Source organism: Hyperolius riggenbachi, chromosome 1 (genome assembly GCF_040937935.1).
Source record: "Hyperolius riggenbachi isolate aHypRig1 chromosome 1, aHypRig1.pri, whole genome shotgun sequence".
NCBI lineage: Eukaryota > Metazoa > Chordata > Amphibia > Anura > Hyperoliidae > Hyperolius > Hyperolius riggenbachi.
The window spans coordinates 164,091,354-164,115,752 of record NC_090646.1 but is presented as its reverse complement, the minus strand read 5'-3'; the positions used below and the strand labels follow the sequence as shown (position 1 = coordinate 164,115,752).

The 24,399-nt window shown below is 41.0% G+C and overlaps 1 protein-coding gene across 3 annotated transcripts in view; it reads right to left on the bottom strand.

The window, feature by feature from the left end:
• Positions 1-2,777: 2,777 nt before the first annotated feature.
• SH3RF1 (SH3 domain containing ring finger 1) overlaps positions 2,778-24,399 on the bottom strand; it is a 231,223-nt gene continuing 209,601 nt past the window's right edge. For all 3 annotated transcript variants that reach the window (XM_068278811.1, XM_068278812.1, XM_068278813.1), the window contains 3 exons: positions 20,111-20,457; positions 9,027-9,352; positions 2,778-5,613 (listed from right to left, as the gene is read on the bottom strand). In XM_068278811.1, coding sequence (XP_068134912.1) covers positions 5,445-5,613; positions 9,027-9,352; positions 20,111-20,457 — 842 coding nt within the window. In that variant the 3' untranslated portion in view covers positions 2,778-5,444. The remainder of the gene's footprint in view (positions 5,614-9,026; positions 9,353-20,110; positions 20,458-24,399) is intronic.

Sequence of the window (24,399 nt, the reverse complement as noted above, 5' to 3'; positions counted from 1 at the left end):
CTTACAGTTTTTAAAGTCTGATTTTATGTATAAAAGCTGGCACTTTCCAAAATATAAGACCATATGTACCGTAAGTCTATAACCTTTTCTTTGCTAAAAAGGCCCCCTTTCCTTCACTACATTTAAGTTCATATTTTCTAGTGGGACAATAGGATAATTTGCATAAAGAAATATATTTATGGTTGGCTTGCTATGCTGTACGATAAGACAGTAAACGGCTAAAGATTGAAAAGTGAAGTCACTGACTTGCTTTAAATATGTTATAAAACATCTTGGCAACACATTGTTTTTAAGAAAATGGTTTAAAGATCTTTATTTAGCAGCCAGAAACATACTTTGCTGAACACTGACCCTGAAGCCAAAGCTGGGATGGCATTCCACAAATGGAAAATACAGCTTAATACACTAACAGGTTAGCAATTTACAACATCTCCAACGAACAAAGTTCACTAGAGGTAAACAGATTGTGGTGCACCATTAACAAAACACCAAAGGTATTCAGTGTTCCCCTGGTACCTATCAAAGGTGTTAGATTATATGCTTCATGTGACATCCTACCCACAACTGCTTTGTTCTACGTTCTACTTCCTCTGAATATCTGTAACTGCTCTTCAAGCATATTTATAGCAGTCTACTGCCATATAACAAAATCACTGTTTAGGTAGGACTGCTATGGTGCAACTCAACTATTTTAGGAGGTGGCTATGGACAAGGAAGGAAGACAAGAATGACCAAAAATGCTTTATTCTGCTGATTTTTGTCATTTACAAAAGTTGCTCAGGTTATAAGAATATGTAACACTTTCCAGTTCCATAATGTGAGTATTAAATACTGTGCAAATTTGCAACTTTTCATGTAGCGTAGTATTTCTTCCTTAGTTAAGTGCGCTGCTTACATAGCAACGCGCGTTCCTTTAACCACTTAAAGAGGAACTCCAGTGAACATTTTACGGTTGGCAAGTGATGTAGCTGCTGCATGGTTTTTGGCAGTTGGAAACAGCTGTAAGCAGCTATTTTCCACAATGCAACAAGGTTCACAGACAGGAAACTGCCAAAAGTTTGAACTTTTCTTGTGGGAGGGGTTTCTTGTGGGAGGGGTTTCACCACAATATCAGTCATACAGCGCCCCCTGATGGTCTGTTTGTGAAAAGGAATAGATTTCTCATGTAAAATGGGGTATCAGCTACTGATTGGGATAAAGTTAAATTTTTGGTCGGAGTTTCTCTTTAAGGACCACGGGCTTAAACCCCCCAAGTGACCAGGCCATTTTTCACTAATTAGGCCACTGCAGCTTTAAGGTCTTGCTACAGTGCTGTACAACCCAGCACACAAGTGATTGGTGGGCAAGGCTCGATGACAGGATGTTTATTTAATTTTTTTATTTTCTAAATATTCATTTCCTTTTTTTAATAATATATATTATTATACTATTACACTCAGCCAATGACAGCGATTGGCTGTAATAGGCTTCAGTCTATGACAGTGGAGTGCTCCTAGGCAACAGCTGTGTCACACAGCAGATGCCGTAAATCGCAGCGCTGTACTATGTAAACAGAATATAAATAGACAGCGGTTTCGCCGTCTTAACAGTCTCCTAGCGGCGATCACCGCTGGGAAACTGATGGAGGAGTGGAGCTCCGTCATTCAAGCGGAGAGGCGCACACATCAGTGCGCGCGATCTCCTGCAAAACAAGCCCCCAGGACTGTATGCCAATTGACATGGAGCGGTCTTCAAGAAGTTAAATGCCGGCTGCTGCTGTAACGTATCGTGACCGCGATACTTCACTAGAGTGGCCGCTACTATGTTAATTAACATAGTTACTATGTAATTAGCATAGTAACTATGTCTATTAACATAGTAGCGGCCGACATTTAAATGAACGTGCGTTGCTATGTAAGCAGCACGCGTAACTAAGAAAGAGCTACCCAGTCGTTTGGCTTACCGTGTATGCACAGCATGCGGGCAGACTTTGTGCAGCAGGACGTGGCCAGGGGGGGCGGGCGTGCACACGGGTGTGCTTCGTGGTGTGCGTGTGGGTACACAGAGGCGGGGGGTTGTGAGTGGAGAGGCCTAGCGCCCGTTATTGTAACAGGTCTTAGGTTTAGTATCTAAATAATTATGATAAGTGCTGTAGCCTAAAGAAAACTTGTCCCTAACTGAAACCTATGAAATTATTGACAGGGTGCAATAAAGCATACCTGTCATTAAACACCTACAGAGCTTCGATTTTGAAGTCCTTTTTATACTAGTTTTCTGGATGCAGTGCTGATCAGTGTTGTCTACATTATTCATCTGGATCAAGCATGTGAAAGGGTTATGCATTTCTTGATCTGCATACTTATTACAGGGGACTGGCTCAGAAATGATTATAGCCTGGGAATTACATTATAGCCAGGAAACTACTATTTTTACAAGCGGCCTCTACTGTCAATGACAGGCTTGTTAAAGGTAAAAGAAGAGGATTCTTAGGACTCTTCTTTCTCAGAAAAATGGCTATTTTTTTGACAGTCTGGCCCAAATTACCAAACACACAGAGCTAGAATACACTCTTCAGAGTCCCACTTCAATACATGCTTAATCAGCAGAATGTGGCCTAAGATTTAAGAAAAAGGAGTAATCTGTAGGTTAATGTTATATCTTCCAAGAACCCTGTAAATAGTTTAATAGATTTAAACCAGTTTCAAATGTTCTTCAACTAACTTTATTCATTCCTTAATTTTTTGTCTAATGCATACAGTAAAACTAATTTGCGAGGTACAGAAAACCAATATCAAAAATAGATTTCCAAAAGTGTTCAGGTTTTTTTTTTTATTTTTACTTTTTTGTACAGTTGATGTTGACGTTAGGAGCTCAGAAATTAATAAAAATAATAATGAAAAACATTGATCTAACTGCAGAGTTATTTGATACACATTATATATGTATGAATAGGGAAACTGTATATATTAGATGATGTCAAGTTTTGTGAGCTTAGACCAACAATGTCAACAAATCACAATGAAACAAGACTAAACATTATAATGTTGTTTCCACAATTCAAACAGTTCTCCCTTTTTGAAAGGCAGCTTCACCAAGATCTGATTAGCAGAGCTTTAGCCTGCACTTCCCTCAGTTGCCACTTGGTGTCAGACTCTCTGACATCTGATACAAGTAATACAAAATTCATAGAGCTTTGATTAGCTCTGTCAAGGGTTTTAAAATTAACATTCGATGAAACACAGGGAGACTAAAAACATTCATTTGTTTCAGATTAACAGATACAGTTCCTATACAGTATTTCTCAAGTTAATGACAATTAAAAAAAAATCTTAAAGGCTGCAGGTCACATGGCACCACAAGGTTTTGGATGTGACAGTTACTCTTTGGGTGCTGTCAGCCACTGCTGGTGCCCTCGATTATTACTCCCCAGGAAACCCCTGATTCTAATCATGCTCACCACAACTGCCGCAATATGCTGTCACCCACTCTAAGCCACCACCCACAAATGCTTCCCAGTCCGTGCACATTTAGAACCTGCAATTAGAATATAGGACAGGCTTGAAATCATACAGGTCAAAATCCTTGTAATATAAAAGATGACATTTGCCAGGTTGTCATGGTGATCTCTCAGCTTCCGGGTCTGTGCATACTTACAACTGTGGATATGTATTATAGACACCCGGAGTACTTCCTTAAAGAGAATATAAATTAAAAACTAAAGATGTTCTGCATGTGGCTCTTCAAAAAAAAAAAAAACTTATACCGAATTCGGGGTGTATGATGTGTAACTCACTCGGATTCTCCCTGTGCTGCCACTTCCGGCACTTAGCTACGCCACCTTTGCAGTTGACTGTGCCGTGCTTCTGTAGCACTGTATCTCTGATACAGAGAATGCTACAGCACTCAACTGTAAGGGAGCGGGGCCAAATGCTGCAAAAAGTGGCCACACAAGGAGAATCAGAGAGTAAGTTACACTTCAAACACCCCTGAAGTCGGTATAAATGTTTTGAAGAACCGCATGCACAAAATCTTTAGTTTTTACTTTATAATCTCTTTGGTGTCCTGCTGATCTTACTGGCTGCAATAGTGTCTGAATCACATACCTGAAACAATGATGCAGCTAATACAGTCATAAACATCTAATCTGCATGCTTGTTCAGGTCTATAGCTACAAATATGAGAGGCGAAGGATCAGCAGGACTACCAGGCAATGTGTTTTGTTTAAAATTAAACATGTCAGCCTTCATATAATTTCATGATCCCTGTAAGTGTCTGACACAGCTTTTTACATTTTAATTTTTAATTTTGCTTTCAGAATCCGAAAGCTGACTGACCTGCTAAAACTATACTCACCTAATTTCATTGGAAATTCTATTCAGCGTTGGTCATCTTGGCACAATAACGATAGTGTTATTAAAACTAAAGCTATAGCTGAGCCTGTTCTCATGGAAACCTCACCAGCTCTATGTAACCAAGGTAACCTATGCCAAAATGACAGTGCCCCAAAAAGATTCCTTGTGTGAAAACCAATTTGTGGTATCCTCTTTTTAAAGAAATATTAACGATAGTCTACCAAGGCAAATTGACTGGAATTAGGACTTGATTACAGTTTATATGGTGGATCTGTTAATGGACTTGACATTTAAGACAATACGATCTCCACAGACGTTCAATATCCCTGTAGCTAGAAGCTCTGTAGCATCATCTGTTCCCGACATGTGGTCTACAGTCAGATGTTTATTGTTGTTCCCAGCACTTTTCCCCTCTGAAGTTTTTGGAGGCCGATTAAAGGTATGACCATTACTAGTGCATAACCTGAAAACATTTTATTACAGATCATTAAAAAAAATCTACATAGCTCTAGAAAAGGAACTCTGAAAATGGTAAACTTATACTAATTTTCTGTTCGTTGGGTGCTTTTCCTCACAATGGAGACATCATCATGCTACAGGAAATAAAAAGTAAAAAGACTAGATTCCACCAATGAAGACAATTCATATTAAAACAAAGAAGCTACAGTAAAAGTCAGTATATCTATGACAGTCTGAGAGAAAAGAATCCAGCTTCTCTTTTCTGCGCCATTTCATAAATTAATAAAATGTTATTTTTTTTTCATCATTTCAAAAGATCTGTTTTATCTATTCCAAAAAATGTAAAATGTACAAAACGGAAAGAAAGAAAATAAATTATTAGCTAACGCCTTGTAAACATTGGTTTATTTGTTGTTAGGGTGAGGGAGAAAAAAAAAAAAAGTTAAAAAAAGAAAAAATATATAAACTTAACAGTACAAGGCACAAATGACATGGACAAAAGAAAGTCTCAGAGCAATATGAGACCAGAAAATGGTTTCCAGTCAACTCCTGTGATGTCAGTGAAGAGCTGGACTTTTTGATGCTGGCCAGGAGAGCGGTGCTGAGCCAGCGTTCAGACACTTGTGCTCATGACTGCTACAACAAAAGAAGGAGTTAAATATTTTCCACAAAGCTGCCTGGGAATAATCCAGTTTTGCCATTGCGCTGTAGTGTGCCTTTATACCAGCCGTCTTCACGTTTCTTGTGCACAAACACAATGTCCCCTTCCTTGAGCTCAAGCTCAGCCTCGCTCTGGGGAGGGTAGGACACCATCACCCGATACCTGCAAAAGAAAAATACTGTAAGCCTCTCAAACATAACCGCTTGCCGGGGACATTGTGGATTGACAGAGCCGGATATTATGTATTTATACATTTCATGGGCACAGAAATAATTACTATAGCATAGCAGAGTTCAGAGACTTGAGCTATGTTAGATGAGGCCGAGCCGCTTTAAATTCTCAGGAAGCCTTGGAATGAACTATAGAGACACTGAAAACAAGCTAATAGTTGCTAAAAACCCCTTCTGATGTCAAATTGAGAAAATAAGGGAATTTATATGCATTATAAAATACTAGTTATGTGTTTTTATACAGATAAATGACTAGTATTCTCTATAAATCAAATACATGGGAAAAGATAATGTGGCATTAATTTACATTTCTCTATAAAATGTGTAACAAAAAGTCCTGACAACAGTACGAAGTAATCCAATATGAAGTCATTGAAAGCTATTGATTATACAAGGTTTTTATTGAAAATAAGCAAATATTTCCAACCCACCGTCAGGGTACATTTCAAAACCTGTGCGCTAATGGGTGCGGACGTGAAAGAAAAAAGAAAACCCACTTAAAGGGACACTGTAGAGGGTCGGGGGAAAATGAATTGAACTTACCCGGGGCTTCTAATGGCCCCACGCAGACATCCTGTGCCCACGCAACCACTCACCGATGCTCTGGCCCCGCCTCCAGTTCACTTCTGGAATTTCAGACTTTAAAGTCTGAAAACCACTGCGCCTGCATTGCTGTGTCCTCGATCCTGCTGTCACCAGGAGCATACTGCGCAGGCCCAGTATGGTCTGTGTCTGTGCAGTACGCTCTTGGTGACATCAGCGGGATTGAGGACATGGCAACACAGGCGCAGAGGTTTTCAGACTTAAAAGTCTGAAATTCCAGAAGTGAACCGGAGGTGAGGACAGAGCATCGGTGAGTGGCTGCGCGGGCACAGGATGTTTGCGGGGGACCGTTAGAAGCCCTGGGTAAGTTCAACTCATTTCCCCCCGACCCCCCTACAGTATCCCTTTAAGGGAGCATTTTATAATGGTAGTAGAATATTGTTAAATTCACCAATATAAAACTTAATTGATAAAGTGAAATAATGGTAATTATTTGCCAATAATTCACTGTGACCTAACCTCGCCCTACTTTCACACAGGACCCTCCCCCGGTAATTAACTAATAACCCCCAATCTGCAACTAATAACCCCCAACAACTTATAACCGCCCACAACTTGTAGGCCCCCTCACCAGGCAACTAATAACACCCCAAGGTCATGTTGACCTGTGGATACCTTGTTTTTTTTTATGTTTTGTTATCACGACAAAAACTTCAATAAAATTTAAACTGTTAAAAAAAACTAATAACACCCCTTCCCTGGGCAACTAATAACCCCTTCCCCAAGCAACTAATAACCTCCTACCCCTGGGAAACTAATAACACCTCCCCCTCCAAGCTAAATATTACCTATTGGTAGCAGCAGTTTGTGGCCCCGGCGCTATTTAGCATGTGCCCATTTTTGTCACGCTATAATTAGCTGCTCCACACCATCATACTCTTTTGAGATACCATAGACACTGTATATTCTGTATATCCATTTGAGATTATTTTTAGTATTTTTATACTTCATATGCTACAACCTTTATCTCACCTCCAAGCTGCATTAACAGATACAGGAATTTGTATGTCATTGTCAGAAATAGACAAGGCTAGTGCTAGAGAACCTTGGACTAACCTCCACACAACTTTCTATCAAGTGCAAACACCTGGAGACTATTTTGTCACGAAACATGATATTTTTTTCTGTAAAGACAATGTTCCCATATGGATTTTGCTATGGACATGGGAAATTGGTTTCAGAAGTAGCTCGACAGCCCCATGGGTTCTGAAATACTGGCCAGGTCACCTTACACTTCCTGATATATTAAAGGAAACAAGTACAGTATACATAACCCTTGCCTCCTCCTGATCCATCAAAGGAAACAAGTACAGCAGTGGTTGAATAGTGTACTGGTTAAGTGCCTCCAGAGCCAGGACAAGGTTCTCCAGCACCCAAGGCTGAGACACCAAAGTCTGCCCCTCCAGCCCTCCCCCCAGCCATCACACACCGATTGCTATTAGACTAAGAGGCACCCCAAACCCACCCAACACCTTCATTTCTAGTTATCTGGCTTGCAGTCACTGCCATGTATCCCCTTTTTCTTATTTCTCTCTGCTTTAAACACAATAGGGGAATGATAGCTGAGTAAGTTGTGCGCCCCCTCCTACTCTGTGCCCTAAGGCTGGAGCCTATCTCGCCTCTGCCTTGGCCCGGCCCTGAGTGCCTCTGACACAGGAGACCTGGGTTCAAATCTCGGCCTTGCCTGTTCAGTAAGCTGCACCTATTCAGGAAGGAGTTTCTTGGGCAAGACTCCCTAACACGGCTACTGCATACTGAGTGCGCTCTAGTGGCTGCCTCGCAAGTGCTTTGGGTCTGACAGGAGAAAGGCACAATAGAAATACTGGAATTATTATTGTTACAGTACATAACCATTGCCTCCTCCTGATCCATCAAAGGAAACAAATACAGTGCATAACCCTTGCCTCCTCTCCTGATCCATCAAAGGAAAAAAGTATAGTACATAACCCTTGCCTCCTATCTGTTACCCACTATATGACAATCAGACATGTATAGAGAGGTGCCTGATCATCATAAAGCAGATAACAGGAGTATGTTTTTTGTGCTGATTGTTCCTCTGTTAGAATTTCCAGTCAGCAGAAGTTTGGGTGCTATAACTTTGCCTTATTAAAACATTGGTAATAATAGCTTTAAGCTTTATGCAAATCATCTCTTTATGCCAGGCAAGCATCCAGAACCACTGGTGTAATGAGCCTGTAGATTATACATTTACAGAGCCACATGGATTGGTGTGGCTCTGTAGAATGTATAAGCTATAGGCCCTCTCTATACACCAGAGGTTCTGGATGTGTGCCTGGCTTTCAGGGGCATAAAAAGAAGATTTGCATTTTGGGAGTGATGCATTATGGGAAACTATTTGCTCACTTAAAGCTTAATTATTATAAATACCTTCTGTTTTAAGAAGGCAAAATTATATTTAGCATCACTTTTTTTAAGTAAGGGATTATTAGCCCCTTATACAGTAGTCTAATAGTGGTTCTGGGTCACCATAAGCTTTCCGGGTACTATGCAGACATTTGGAGTTATACTATTTGTGTGCCCTGCAATGAGAAAAAAATGTAATTGTATTTGCAGGTAATATATCTCCTTGAAGGAAAAATTTAGGTGCACACTCAGCAACAATGGGAGCAGCAATGAATACCCAAAACCTACATGTACAACTTATGCCCTCCACTGTGTCCCTTGTTGGCACGGTCTGTTATTTTAATATCACTTTAGTAGTACTTGTCCAGTTACAATTACCTTTCACAGACCACAGGTCGAGAGTCATTAAGTACAGGGCCTAGTGATGAGCAAGGCTGTCTTGGAGGAGGTGCTATGGGAACATTAGGATCCACCAAATTTGTCTTGCGGTTCTCCTGTGCCAGTGCATTGGCAGCTTCACAATCAACAGTTCCAGAAGCAGCTCGGATGCTGTTAGTCAGGATGTCAGGACCCACTGCTCCTTCTAGAGTGGCCTCTGGGGTGGCCTGTTCCAGTTCTTGCGTAGGAGAGTGAGGAGGAGATGCTCGAGGCTTTCTTTTTGTAGATGCAACAGACAACAACTTGAACAATCCAATCTTCTCTTTCTGTAATATAAAAAGAGCAGTGTTTAGTCTATTCCATGCTGTCTTTAGTCATTCCAAGGCAGAAGCCTGGAGAGTAAGCACATTTCCTCCTCAGGAACACATTACTTATCACATACAAATTACACATTGCCCAGCAAGTTCATGGTGGACCAGAACTCCTAGGTGTCTGTAACAGGCTAAAAAGGACCAAACAGAAGTTTGTCTTTTTAAAGGAAATCTAAGATTAATTAAAAAAAAAAAAGTTTAACTTACCTAGGGCTTCTACTAGCCCCCTGCAGCCACCCTGTGCCTGCGCTGTCACTAAGGGTTCCTCCTGTCCCCTGCAGCAACCCTCCTCTGGCAAGTCCATGGGTCAAATGCGCATGTGGGGACTGGAGCGTCACTTTGTGACGGCATGGGCACAGGGAGGCTGCAGGGGTCTGGTAGAAGCCCCAGGAAAGTTAAAGTCTTTTTTTTCTTCAGTTTAGGTTCCCTTTAACCTCCCTAGCGTTCTGGACGAGCTAGGCTCGTCCAGAGACATCGGAGGCCACCACTCAGGCCCCGCTGGGCCGATTTGAATATTTTTTTTTTAAAACACGCAGCAAGCAAAGCCTACCCGCTCGCCACCGATCCTCCCCCCCCCCCCTCCCGAGACCCTGTGCACTGCCTGGCCAATCAGTGCCGGGCAGCGCTGAGGGGTGGATCAGGACTCCCTGTGACGTCACGACGTCAAGGCAGCCCTGAAGGAAATCCCGTTCAGAACGGGATTTCCGGAGGGGTATTTGCGCCGGCGGCGATCGGAGGGGTGGGAGGGAGGAAGCAGGGAGGTGGGAATCATGTAGCTAGCGCTAGGCTAGCTACATGATAAAAAAAAATATGCACAAAAAACGTTCCCGCGGCCGCAGGAATCAGAACGCCAGGCAGGTTAAAACAGAAGGTATTTGAGATTATTCAGGTCCGAGTGAATATATGAGGTGTCCCACAATGCATCTCTGCTGCATATGCAAATTGTCCTTTTGTTGTCCGTGAAAGCTAAACACACCAGAACCGCTGGAATGCAATGATGTGTTGGCTTGATAATTGTACAGAGCCACACTAATCCAACATGCATACAGACTGTTTTGGACTGGTTGATACTCATCATTGCATGACATGGATTAATGTGGCTCTAAGCAGTAGGACTTGAAACACTCAGAGTTACAGATTACCCAGCTTAGTGTCGTGCAGCGATAACGACCGTCGCAGAGGATCGGATCCCTGACGACTCCCGCGCAAAGTACCGCAATCACTTGAAGTCTCGACACGCCCGTCGCATAACATCATGCATACTAGCCAGTCAGAAGATGAAAGGAGATGGATCGGCGGTTCGCTTGTTGTCAGGGAGACGTCTCTGGATACATATTCCTGCAACGCAAGGTGAGTACTTAGCTTCAGGGTTACCTTCACAAGACTGTGCAATAAAACAAAGGGCTGTTCCACACTGAAAATCGCCAAACAGAATTGTATTGCAATCACTAAGTGATTTTTATTTTCACATTTATTCCAGTCATTTCAACAGTGATTCTGCTTTTACAGCATTTCAATACTTTCAACACAGTTGCTGAAAAAATGCTACATGCAGCACTTTTGCAATTTTAAGAAAAAGAAATTGCTGTAGTATAAAAACTGTCATAGGATTACATGCACTTTTTGAATCACTGACAACTGGAAAATCGTTATAAAACAGTTGCAGTGTGAAACGGCCCTTGTGTATTTTTCACTGTAAAATGTGGCCCTGATTCAATAAACTTTTTTCCTGCAGTTTCTCTCAAGAGATGTTTTTCACTCTAGGAATAAAATACCCTTTCAGCCCCCCAGCCAAAAAAAAGTATTCAAAATACATTGTTCTACAATAGATTAATGTAGCATTGACATGATTTCTTTTTTTTTTTTTAAAGATTCTTTATTCATCATTTATTTTAAAGAGCAAACAGAAAAAAGGGACACACTCTATAATACAAAATATTGGAAGTATTAAAACATGAATTATAAACACGTCTCAAACAATTGCACATTATTGAACCTCATACTAGTTCTGCGCTTCAGAAGAGGGAAGCCAGTAGGAAAATGAGCCGCAAACCCATTTCAACACAAAAGGGGAAAAATCCTGGCCGCAGAAAAGGGAGAAAAAGAGGTGACCCCGGCAACAAGCCTGAACCTTGCTACCCTCTATCGCAATACTTCTGAGTTCCTATCCTATGCCCCTGCCCCAAGCATTGGTAATGGTGGATATGACATATGTCCCTAGGTGGTTCAGTATCTTTAAAGAGAATCTGTACTCTGAAATTCTTACAATAAAAAGCATACCATTCTATTCATTATGTGCTCCTGGTCCCCTCTGTGCTGTTTCTGCCATTCTCTGCTGCAAACCTGGCTTGTAATTGCCAGTTTTAGGCAGTGTTTACAAACAAACTAACCAGCTTCTAATAGGCTCAGCTAAGCAGAGTGTGTTAGTCACACAGAGCCTGCAGGGGGTGTGTACAGCTTCTAGCTAATCACAAGCAGCCCTGCACATTCCAGTCTGCCTGCCTCAGCCTGACTGTGCCGACTATAGAGAGAAGATTAGATCATATAACAGAGATAACACAGCTACTGTGCAATTAGGAAAAGCTGCAGTAAGCCAGACCACATTAGAAAAGGCATAGGAACTTATAGCATAGAAGAAATAAAGATAAACAATTTGTTACAGAGTCTCTTTAAGGAGTTGGTCTCAGGGCTTTAGGGCATCTATTTTCATTTTTCTTTTCCTGGGGTTTCCTATTCAGTATCTTGTTAAAGATGGATGTCACAGCCCGATAAACAACCTTCATTTTAATAGACTTCAGCAGCCCTTAAATTCATGTATTTTCAAACTTGGATCTGTTTTGTAGGTGTTTAACCTGGTATCGCAGTCTAAAAAAGAATGATCACCCGCTGGAATCAGGTCTAAATCCCTTGAACAACAGTTTGAGGCAGAGTTCAGTACAGATACATTGCCAACATACAGTCTAGTGATGCGTTCTGTTGCTATGGAGGGATGAAGAGGGACGCAGGTGTGGTACATGATGGAACAGCTTTGGTGAAGAAAATTGTGTCTGGGAACAATTGGCTTGTCCTACGCTTGGCTGAGACAATTTGCCACTCTAGATGTCTCAACAGCACAGGTCAGTGGCATAACTAAGGAGCTTGGGAACCAGTGCGAGTTTCAAATGGTACCCCAATCACTCTATTTATATGGAGCCCCAAAACCTACCAAGAACAGCTGCAATGTCAGAGAGGTATATTTAGAGTAAGGAAACTGTTAAGGTTTATCTCTATGCAGTGCACAGTGGCGTAGCTAAGGAGCTATGGACCCCGGTGCGAGTTTCACATGCCCCCCCCCCAGCACTCTATACATAACAATTGATACGGCGCACCACAACCTGCCAAGGACAACACAGTGTCAGAGGTGCAAGAAGGTGATGGGAAACAGCTTGTTAATGATTAATATCAGTCAAAGTATTTATAGAAGGGATCATTACAAGCACAGGACCAATAAAGAGGTAAAACTGCTGTTGAGGGAGGGCCGGCTGGGGCCCCTCTGGCCCCGATGCGGTCGCACCCTCTGCAACCCTTATTGCTATGCCACTGGCAATGCACATATAGAGGTGATCATTATCATCATTACCATCATAGCGCCAATGAAAAGCTAAAAAGCAGGATTAAGGGGGGTCCTTAGTGGGACTCTAGTTCAGGGGGCCTCAGTAAGCCACTGGTAGTGAAGCAAGTCAGCGTTTAGAGCCAAACCCAGATGCCACTATAGCAGTAATGCTATAGTGCGCAGGGCGCATAAGGATAATTCGGGCCTCCAGCGATCGCTGGACCCTGAATTACTTCTCCTTCCAAGTTGCTACAACTCGGAGGGGGAATAGTATTTCCCGTCGCCAGGAATGTGAGCAACAGCAGGGTGAGCCATCATTTCACTCATCCTGTGCCCAACACACCAGCAGCATACCTATACGTACAGTGCTGCCCATAATTATTCATTCCCCTGGCAAATTTTGACTTTAAGTTACTTTTATTCAACCAGCCAGTAATATTCTGACAGGAAATTACATAGGTGTCTCCCAAAACATAATAAGATGATGTACAAGCAGCATTATTGTGGAAAAAAAAATTTCTCTGCTTGTATTTACATATGAGCAAAAAAAGTGTCCAGTCCAAAATGATTCATAGCCTTCACAAACTGTCACAGTCAGTGGGAAAATCCAAAGTTCTATACCATTCCAAATAGTCCAAGCTGTTCTAAAGCATCCTAATTACCCTGATTAATAGGGAACAGCTGTTTTAATCAACTCAACAGGTGAAAAACAGCAGCTCTCTGCAGTTGGTTTGTGGGCAGTCATGGCTAAGACAAAGGAGCTCAGTGAGGACCTGCGGCTGTGAATTGTGGCTGGTCACAAGTCAGGACAGGGCTACAAGGCCATTTTTAAATGGTTTCAAGTCCAGTGGCTACAGTGCAAAATATTATTAAAAAAATACAAGATGTTCCGCACTGTGAAAAATCTCAGAGGACATGGTCAGAAGCCAAAAGTGACACCTTTGCTGGCCAAGAAGATAGTGAGAGAGGTGAAAAAGAATCTAAGGATCACCACCAAGACCATCCTGGTGAATCTGGGCTCAGCTGGTGGCATGTCTCAAGGCAGACAATCAAATGGACACTGCACACTGCTGGGTTCCATGGATGCAGACCAAGGAGGACGCCACTTCTCCAGATAAGGCACACAAAAGCTTGCGTGGCCTTTGCAAATGCTCCTCTGGACAAAGAAGGCAGCTTCTGGTCTTCTGTGTTATGGTTAGATGAAACAAAAATGGAATTTTTTGATCAAAATGTGTTTGTTTGTTTTCATTTGGGTTAACAAAGGAGAAGCCTTCAACCCAAAGAACATCATCCCCACTGTCAAAGATGGTGGTGGGGACCTAATGCATTTGGAGTGTTTTTCAGCCATTGGACCAGGGAACCTAATCACAGTAAACGGCACCATGAAAAAAAGAGCAATACATGGGGATTCTCAACAACATCATCCTGCAGTCTGCAGAGAAACTTGGCCTTGGGCACCAGTTGACATTTTAGCATGACAATTGACCCAAAACACACAGCAAAAGTGGTGAAGAAATGGATAGCAGACAACAGCATTAACGTTTTGGAGTGCCCAGACAGAGTCCTGACTTGAATCCAACTGAGAATCTGTGGAGGGAGCTAAAGATCAGGGTGATGGCAAGAAGACCCTCCATCCTGAAAGATTTGAAGCTCATTGCTAAAGATGAATGGGCAAAAATACCTGTAGAGACATGCAAAAAGCTGGTCTGCAATTATAGGAAGCGTTTGATTGCTGTAATAGTCAGTACACGCGTTTCTATTGATTATTGAGAAGAGTATGAATAATTTTGGAAATTGGAAAATTACTTTCTAGTTGAATAAAAGTAACTTTACGTCAAAATTTGGCAGGGGTGTGGATAATTATGGGCAGCACTGTACATACTGGCAGAGATTGCCCGATCGCTTTCCTCAGCTGAGAACCATCTAGCGTGTGTATGAGCCTCACGTCTGACTGCTGAAAATCTTTCATTTTTGTGAAACATGCAGGCAACACAACACATCCTGAATTTTTAAAAATCTTTTTTACTGATAATATTGCTGCTGGCTTTTTTATGTGAAATTTCAAACAACAATTCTTCTCATCTCATCATGTAAATATGCTGTAAATGCAAGAAAAAAAGGAAAGCAGCTGTGCACTGCAGAAGCCATTATGTTTAATTTTTATCCACAGAAGTCCTGTCTAATAACAAAGCACACACAGACAGCTCACGTCTTGTTCCACATAATTGCTCTGTTTGAACATAAACACTAGTTTTGAGAAATATTTGTTCATGCAAGGCTAAGCACTCATATTAAAAGACAAAGATGAATTTTACGGTGGAGAAGAAAGAAAAACACAATTAAATTTCCTCTTTAGCAGGAAAATAAAATGTAGTTTATGCACACCTGTGGAGTTCTAAATACATAAAACTAATGACAAGTCTGCATAATGTATAGTCCAGCAGCCCAACAGCTCTCACTGCTTTCTGTAAGGCCTCAAAGGAATGGACCATGGGAAAAACAACAAGTCTGCAAAAAGAGCCCACTCCTGCATCCAACCCTCCTCCCCCTTACAATGTGATTGCCTTAAAATGGGAGAAAAGTCTGCATAACAATACAGAAAAATCCTGGTTCCCAATCCCTCTTTGCCTATATGGTTATCCACCCTGACTGTGACCCAAAGTAATGTCATCTTGGTGAAAATCATAGTTCGCCCCTTGTTCACAGCAGCTACTATGGAAGCAGCCACCTCTTATAAAATGTAATATCTAGTTCAATTACAAAGCTTTGCAGTCTGGAAAATACAATTACAAATAGCGTAACTTCACAAGAAAGCTCTATATTTATCCGATTTTATCTCCAGTAGTCAGAGATAAAGTAACAAAATGTCTGCAGCCTGGATACCTTACTTTTGGTCAGTGTTCCACACATATATTCAACAAAGTAAAGAGCTGGCATAGCCAAAGTTAATCTTTAATGGTTCCATGTAAAAGCATATGGCCAATGCTTTGGAGCCACATAGGACCCCTTTATCAAGGCATTGTTTGCTCGGAGGCAAAAATCTGTCTACTAAGCTGTACAAAGATTCCTGTAGAGGAAGTGGGAATCTGGCTCCTCTAGACACTTGCAGGCAAGAGATGTGTATTCATCTGGGATGAGCAGCAGCTGGAGAAGGTGGGACAGGACAACAGAGGTGGGAGCCCTGAGGAAGCATCGGATGACGTGAACCGCGTAGGTGGGAGGGGCTACCAAATTCCGTGTGTGAGCACATGTGATCCACTTGACCAGCCACGGATTCATGCCAACTCCGGCATGAGCAATCTGCAAGGAGAGCTGCAGCCAAAGCAAAACGAAAAGGCGCATAGCCCAAGCGAATCATCGCCGACTACAGCCCTATGTGGAGAGGCAAAGTAGGAGCCTGCAGCGGAACAGCGTTGCTGCGGCCATTACATGGGTGGGATGATCAATGAAGGACTCAGATGGCTTGACTGTGAAGGAAAATTCTGCAAGTATACAGCTGTATTTTGAGTCGCTGCTGCTATATGACATGCTAAGCTTTGCTAACGCGGTTGCAACTGTCTAACAAGTGTGCTTGTATAATTGGACTGGTCTCACGGAGGGATATGGTGTCTGCTCTGCCGGCCAATTATGCATGCAAACTTGAAAAAGTATTTTGGACTTTATACCTTCTAGAGGGAGGAAGCTGCTGGATGTCAGTTGGTGCATGGATGAATGTATGTGAAGTCAGCAGGTGGCTGCTTGACTGCAGAGACGAACTGAGTCTGCATGACCACCGTCCCAGTAAGCAAGTGAAGTCATTCTTCAAAGCTGTGTATTGCTGGCTCCTATGTTTTTAGAGATTTATCCTTCTGCACAGGAAAATAATTTTAGATTTTTGTACTGTCTTGGCTCTCAGATAGTGACTACTAATGAGATTATTTGTGCAATAAAATGTTACTCTTTGATCACAAAAAGAAGGTGTGCATAGACCAATTTTTTTCCACTTATTGAACAGAGGTGGGAGTGCCCACAGAGCTCTGGACTTCTTCAGCGAGCTAACCGCCTTGCCAGTTTTGGCTACAGGGGTGGGGGGGAATCGGGGAGGGGAAGGTAATTTATATTCCCATTCAACCACCGAAGCTACATTGAGGTACTGTAAGGATAGCATTAACAACATTTAAAAATACACTAGAGGTGCTCTTTAAGGCTATTAAGCCCGTCAGGCATTTTTTCTTGGAACTTATAACAGTGTGGCTAATCTATTAGAAAGGGAACATTTTAACTGTAGTTCTGCTGTAAGCAGTACTGCTTTAGAGGTGTAAAGGGGCTCTTATTGCTGCTCAGTGTACATCAACTAAATACTGACTCGAAGCGAGAGGATACTTATGTAATTAGTTTCAGAGTTTTTTCTTTTTAGTAATTTAAATCAATTTGAAGAGGTTGGCTTTACTTAGACAAGAACAAGCTCTAACCAAAGAGTGGTAGCTTCAGCTGTACAGTTTCCTTTTCCCAGTGTAGATCAGAAAATAAAATGCTAAAATCTGAATAGCCGTCATGATGTAAACCCCATACTTTCTCTAGTCGTAGTTATTATAGATCAGTCCTAGCCCAGGGAAGCATGCTTAAGCAAAGCACGTTAATTAGTCAGGTACAGAGCCACTGCCTTTCAAGACATATGATGGTTACTATTCATAAAGGAATGGGAAAGTTAGAGCAGTCTCTCCAACTCTGTCACATACTTGTCAACTTTTGAAATCATCACCACAACCTAATAAGTCTTTTGTTTGGCTTATTTCCATCCACATGCCTGCGTAGGCTTGCTTCGGTTTTATTACCTGTTATTTTAACATTTGCTGTCTGCTGCAAATTTCTATATAGTCAACTTAATAATTCAACTCTGCATTCCCAATAAAAGTACATTTGCTAAACAGGAAATTTCCTTATGTTGATTCATTTCATGGTTACATTTGTTTACATCATGGCGTACATTTGCAAATATTATATCATAATAATAATAATAATATATATATATATATATATATATAAATATATATATATATATATATATATATATATATATACACACATATATATATATATATATATATATATATATATATATATATATATATATATATATATATATATATATGCACACACACACATATATACTATAACTTTATTGTAATAATAAATGTTTGTCACACATTGGAAACACTTTGCGAGTTTCTGAACAACACCACTCTCTAGTGGCTAGATAGCCAAAGCCCTTCCTGTTCAGTAAGCCAACAACTATTCAATGAGGAGACCTTGGGCAAGACTTCCTAACACTGCTGCTGCCTATAGAGCACATTGAGCCAGCTAGGTTAAAAGTAATATAAATGTGCCTTGTCTACTCTCAACAATAGCAACGAACAAGTAGTTCTGCATTGTTTTTAATATGAAAGCAACAGTCTACAAAGTGTTAATCTGACTAAGGAATGGGGATGGGAGGAAGTGTGTGTGTGTGTGTGTGTGTGTGTGTGTGTGTGTGTGTGTGTGTGTGTGTGTGTGTGTGTGTGTGTGGTGTGTGTGTGTGGTGTGTGGTGTGTGTTTTGTGTGTGTGTGTGGTGTGTGTTTTGTGTGTGTGTGTGGTGTGTGTTTTGTGTGTGTGTGTGGTGTGTGTTTTGTGTGTGTGTGTGTGGTGTGTGTTTTGTGTGTGTGTGTGTGCGCGTGTGTGGCTGTGTGTGTGCGCGCTGTGTGCGTGTGTGTGCTGTGTGCGCTCTGTGTGTGTGTGCGCTCTGTGTGTGTGTGTGTGCTGTGTGTGTGCTGTGTGTGCTGTGTGTGTGGTGGTGTGTGTGTTGTGGTGTGTGTGGTGGTGTGTGTGGTGGTGTGTGTGGTGGTGTGTGTGTTGTGGTGTGTGTGTTGTGGTGTGTGTGAAAGTTGCCTTTCTATTCAGAATTTGAGCGATCATGGTGATTATTTGTCAACTATACAGGGTAAGCTATGACAACACTCTCACTTTGTGAGGTGTTCTAAGTGCACCCAGATGTTTGCGTACATAGAAACATTTTAACTCATTCTTTTTGGGGAAAACAGTTAAAGAAAGAGTGGGAAATACAATCCCACTCCAAAATATCCCTAAAGGCAGTTTTATGATGGATTTATATTGCAATGACATTTTTCCCCAACAGTGCATTACAGAGGACACTGAATAGTTCATGTCACTAAGTGTCCCTCAAGGAGCTCACAATCTAATATCTTCCATAGTCATAGTCTAATATTATTATAATATTCCTGACAAATTATGTGGGCAACCAATTCAGTTAGCAAAGTGTTTTTTTCAGATTTTGGAGGAAACCAGAGTGCCACAAGGAGACATGGGGGAGAAAAAATGAAGAACATGTACAAACTTCAATGAGACAGCATCCTGGCTAGATCTGAACCAGGGATCCTAGTGCTACAAGGTAAGAGTACAATGACGGATTCCCACCAGTTCTTACTGAATCCTGTCCATGCACTGAAAAGGAGGTCCAAAACACCTTCATCCATTATGCATGATTTTTTTTTTTTTTTTTTAAAGAGAACCCGAGGTGGGTTTGAAGAATATTATCTGCATACAGAGGCTGGATCTGCCTATACAGCCCTGCCTCTGTTGCTATCCCAAACTCCCCTAAGGTCCCCCTGCACTCTGCAATCCCTCATAAATCACAGCCATGCTGCTGACAAACAGCTTGTCAGAGCTGGCTGTGTTTATCTCTATAGTGTCAGTCTGCTGCTCTCCCCGCCTCCTGCAGAACTCCAGTCCCCCCTGCATCCCTTCCCTCCCTGCTGATTGGAGGGAAGGGAGGGGGGCAGGGACCAGAGCTATGCAGGAGGCGGAGGAGCAGCTGAGACTGACACTACAGATGTAAACACAGCCTCAAAGCGTGGCTGTGATTTATGAGGGATTGCAGAGTGCAGGGGGACCTTAGTGGGGTTTGGGATAGCAACAGAGGCTGGGCTGTATAGGCAGATCCAGCCTCTGTATGCAGATAACATTCTTTAAACACACCTCGGGTTCTCTTTAATGTCGAAAATCAACACTTTTCTAACTGGTCCAGCTTATATTAACTGCTCCAATACAGCATTATGAAAATTTGAAATTCGTTTCTGCAGTTTACCTTGATGTCTTTGTCTTGCTTATTAGCAGCAGAAGAACTTGAAGGTGTAGAAACACCATCAGGAGATGAAGAACTTCGAGCAGCTGCAGAGCCAGACTTCCAACTGCCATCAGCCTCCACAGAAGTACCGCTGCTGCTTGGAGAGTTGGAAGCAATTGGCACATTGGATCTGTTGAGATTCATGGCAGCATTGATATATGCAGCTGAACTTGAAAGCTGAGGCTGTGTTTGCTGAGCAGGAGAGCCTTGGTGGAGACTACCTGATGCCCCCTGGTTCAGGGAAGAAGAGTTCTGAGCCTGCATGGGAGTAACAGCAGCTGTTGGTCGCTCCTGATTGTGGGCAGCAGCTGTGAAAGCACAGAAAATAGCACAATATTAATTATGACAAAAAAAAAGTTTAATGTATATAATTTACTGTATATTAACGTGGATAGGCCAACTTTTGAAACCTAAATAGACACTCAAACTGATAACGCACAGCTAAGCTGCATTTTTATTATGTAAACTAAGCATTTTGTTAAGCTCATTTTTTTTTAAAACTCTATATCTACTGTGCAGGCTGATATTGATCAGGAACATGGACACCACAGGAGGGGACCCCACCTCCTGGACCCACCATCACCAGCTCGCATGGCTTTAATATGTCCTGCCACCAGCCAACCTTCAACTACAGACCTGGCCAGATGATGCATACTGGTTACGTCAGATGAAACTATGCAGTTGTTCCAGCATATTGTATTATTACATGTACATATCACACTAGAAAATATAAATATAAAATATTTATATTAAAAGAAACACTGGTATTCAGTATGAAAATGTTTCCATTAGTTATATTTAGTTGTAGCTCAAGTGAAGAACAACGTCACTGTAATCGTGACATGTGGAGAAGCCATGCATATGGCAAAAAAAAAAATCAACAAAAAACTTGTCAACAAATGTGCACTGCAATGTTGTTATGTTATGCATATACATTGCAAATCGTGTACACCACAGGGGTTGTCAAGTAATCTTCTGGCATGAACACCTGAGGAGTTTTCATCAAGCCATTTCTAGTTCACCCCAAACGTCATAAAATATTTTCTAACAATAAAACACAGGTAAGTACAAAGTTGTTGTAAAATCCCCATAATTTTAGCAGCAGTCTATAAGAAGCTCAACTCTAAATCTTGTATAAGCACACAACAAAATGGTATAAACCTGCATTTTTCGTAAGCTTTTACACGATTTATAGACTTCAGCTTAGCGTAGGTGGACTTAAAGGATGTAGACTTTACAATTACGGTACTCCTTATGTAGGTAGAAAAAAACAAAGTCTTCTTGTAAAAGTAATATCTTTTAATGGCTAACTGCTAAAGCTTTCTGGGACAGAAAAGTTTTTACTACCATCAATTACTCCTTAGAAATTCAGTGATAAATATTGTATATCCTCTCTAGCAAGCTCGCATGGCAACATAAAATCGATAATATGAATATAAGGCAATGTACTTATGATTGTACAGTAAAGCATGATAATATTATATATATATATATATATATATATATATATATATATATATATATATTAATATTCTTAATTTTTTTATAATGTTTAATTGTTTCACAAAGGCCAAGCTATTTTGTTTTTCTAGAGAGCAATCAGTTTCCTGAGATCACGCAGAGTCTGGAGAACACTGATCTAATTCCCCCTCCAGCAAGAATTGTGGTTGCTTACATTACGGTAACTATTTGGTGACTACATAATAATGTTGTCTTTCCTAGTACTGAAAGATACTACTTCACAATGCTTGGCTCTTCCAGCTCTGTGTTCCTCTTGCTTTTATTTCGAAGGTTTTTGTACATAATATTACATCAGGTAGTACCTCTTAAGAAAGAGCTGGACAAAATTCAGGAGTCACATGGCCAAGGCTCCATAAACTTTACAGTGGGTGCCTAAATTTGGAGTTTTTCTTAATGTTACAAGTTCCTGCTGGCTACTAGATTAGACAGTCTGACCACTTGGGAATCGAGACTCGCTTATTTATAAAGGCCTTAAAGAGACACTGAAGCGAAAAAAAAAATTATGATATTATGATTTGTATGTGTAGTACAGCTAAGAAATAAAACATTAAGATCAGATACATCAGTCTAATTGTTTCCAGTACAGTTATGCTGGGAATACACGTTTCGTTTTTGCCTTCGTTTAAACCTTCGTTTCGATTGTGCCTTTTGTCCTTTTCGATCCCGAAATAATCGATCGTACGGTTAATATCACCACCCGCAGTTTCGGGTTTTTTTTCGATTCTGATGGTTTCGTTTTTCCAATGATCGAAGGCTGCAAAGAAACGAAACGTAGTACAGGGACGGACGGCATAAACAAATATATAATCGATCTGAACAGCCATCAAGCCTACCAATGGTTCGATTAGATGGATAAAGAGAGATAATATCAAACATGTTCGATCACTAGTTGTTCGTTTTTGGGGTCTATTAATCGAAACTATAATGAGATTATGACTATTTTCACATACGTTTTCAACACTCGAATCGTCTACCAAACGAATCGAAGGCTAAAACAAAGGCAAAAACGAAACGTGTATTCCCAGCATAAGGGTTGAGAAACTCCAGTTGTTATCTCTATGCAAACAAGCCATTAAAGTGGTCTAACACCCAGCATTTCAACTTTGCTTTAAAAGATTGCTTACAGCTTATAAACTATTATGCCAGATTTTTTTTTTTGCAGAAATTCACTGAATGGATTAAACATGACATTTTAGTGCTGCATTTAGCTAGAAATGCTCCTCGTGCTTGCTTGTTTAGTTACAAATGTATCTAACTACAATGTAACAAACAAACACTGCTCTGAGAGAACAAAGAGGGCTTCCCCGGCAGGCTTTTCAAAGGTCTATTTGTATAACAAATAAAGATACATTTTGTAACTAAAGATAAGAACGGATGCGGATTCCTAGTTAAATCCAACACTAAAATGTCATGTTTAACCCATTCAGTGAATTTCTGCTTAAAAAAAATCTGGCATAATAGTTTGTAAGCTGTAAGCAATCTTTTAAAGCAAAGTTGTAATGCTGGGTGTTAAACCGCTTTAAGCTCTCCGACTAAGTTAGTCGTGGAGAGGGCTGTTATCTGACTTTTATTATCTCAACTGTAAGTGAACTGTTTACTTTTTCTCTGCTAGAGGAGAGGTCATTACTTCACAGACTGCTCTGAAAGAATCATTTTGAATGCTGAGTGTTGTGTAATCTGCACATATTATAGAATAATGCAATGTTAGAAAAAACACTATATACCTGAAAATAAAAGTATGAGAATATTTTCTTTGCTGCTTATCTTCTAGTAATTATTCATAGTACACAACCAATTCATTATATCATATTTTTTTTTCCGCTTCAGTGTCTCTTTAAAGCTCATATCTTTTCACTACAGCTGCCACATTGTAATTGTTACAGTCAATAACTGACCTGTATTTTTAGGATTCTAGTACATTAAATCATTTCTACCATATAAATGTAGGTGAGGAGTAAGAAGAGTGATTAGTAATCCCAAAGCTGTGTAGGCATGCTTAGGTAATCGTCAACAAAGTAGTTGAGGAAGATGGTACCAGTAGTCTACACAGTTACACCTAGGACATGACATCCTGAGGATGGTTGGACATGGCCTTGTGTGCATGTAAATTTATATAGGAGGGAAGGATCAGAGGAAAGAGGCAAGAACATTGATCAACTAACTCAGAGGAAACAGTAATGAATCTGGGAAATCTAACCTAAAATATTGCTATGACTAAGGACCTGCATGTCTGAAATGTGTCAGCTGCTTTTTCTGTCTTTTTGGTTGTGCCCAATAAAAGTTCCTCAAAATGTATCCACCATGGTGTTCTGCAGGCTTCCTTGCAGATACCTCTGTGTATTGCCCTGTGGAGGGCTTGCCAGACACCACCGGTAAAACCAGAGGGTTGTAATGGTCTATCTCTCTACATTTGAATGCGGACATATCATGCATACGGTCGTGTGCAATATTGGTGTGCGGAAAAGTCTTGTTGTTTCAACAACCTCGCCAGTAAAGTTGTTTCCGTGACGTTAGTCGTGTATTATGTAACGTGTTTTTTTTAGCGGGCCTTCATACTTGCAAAGACACAAGTTGCTTTGACTGTGCACTTTCCTCTGTACACCATACTGAGAAGAGCCAAATGCAATGTGAACTTCAACCATTAATTGCTCTTACTGAAATCAAACCAGTGAGGGTCTGAGCCCACTGATGCAGCTGTGTCCGCTTTTCAGCATCTGTAACATTGGTGT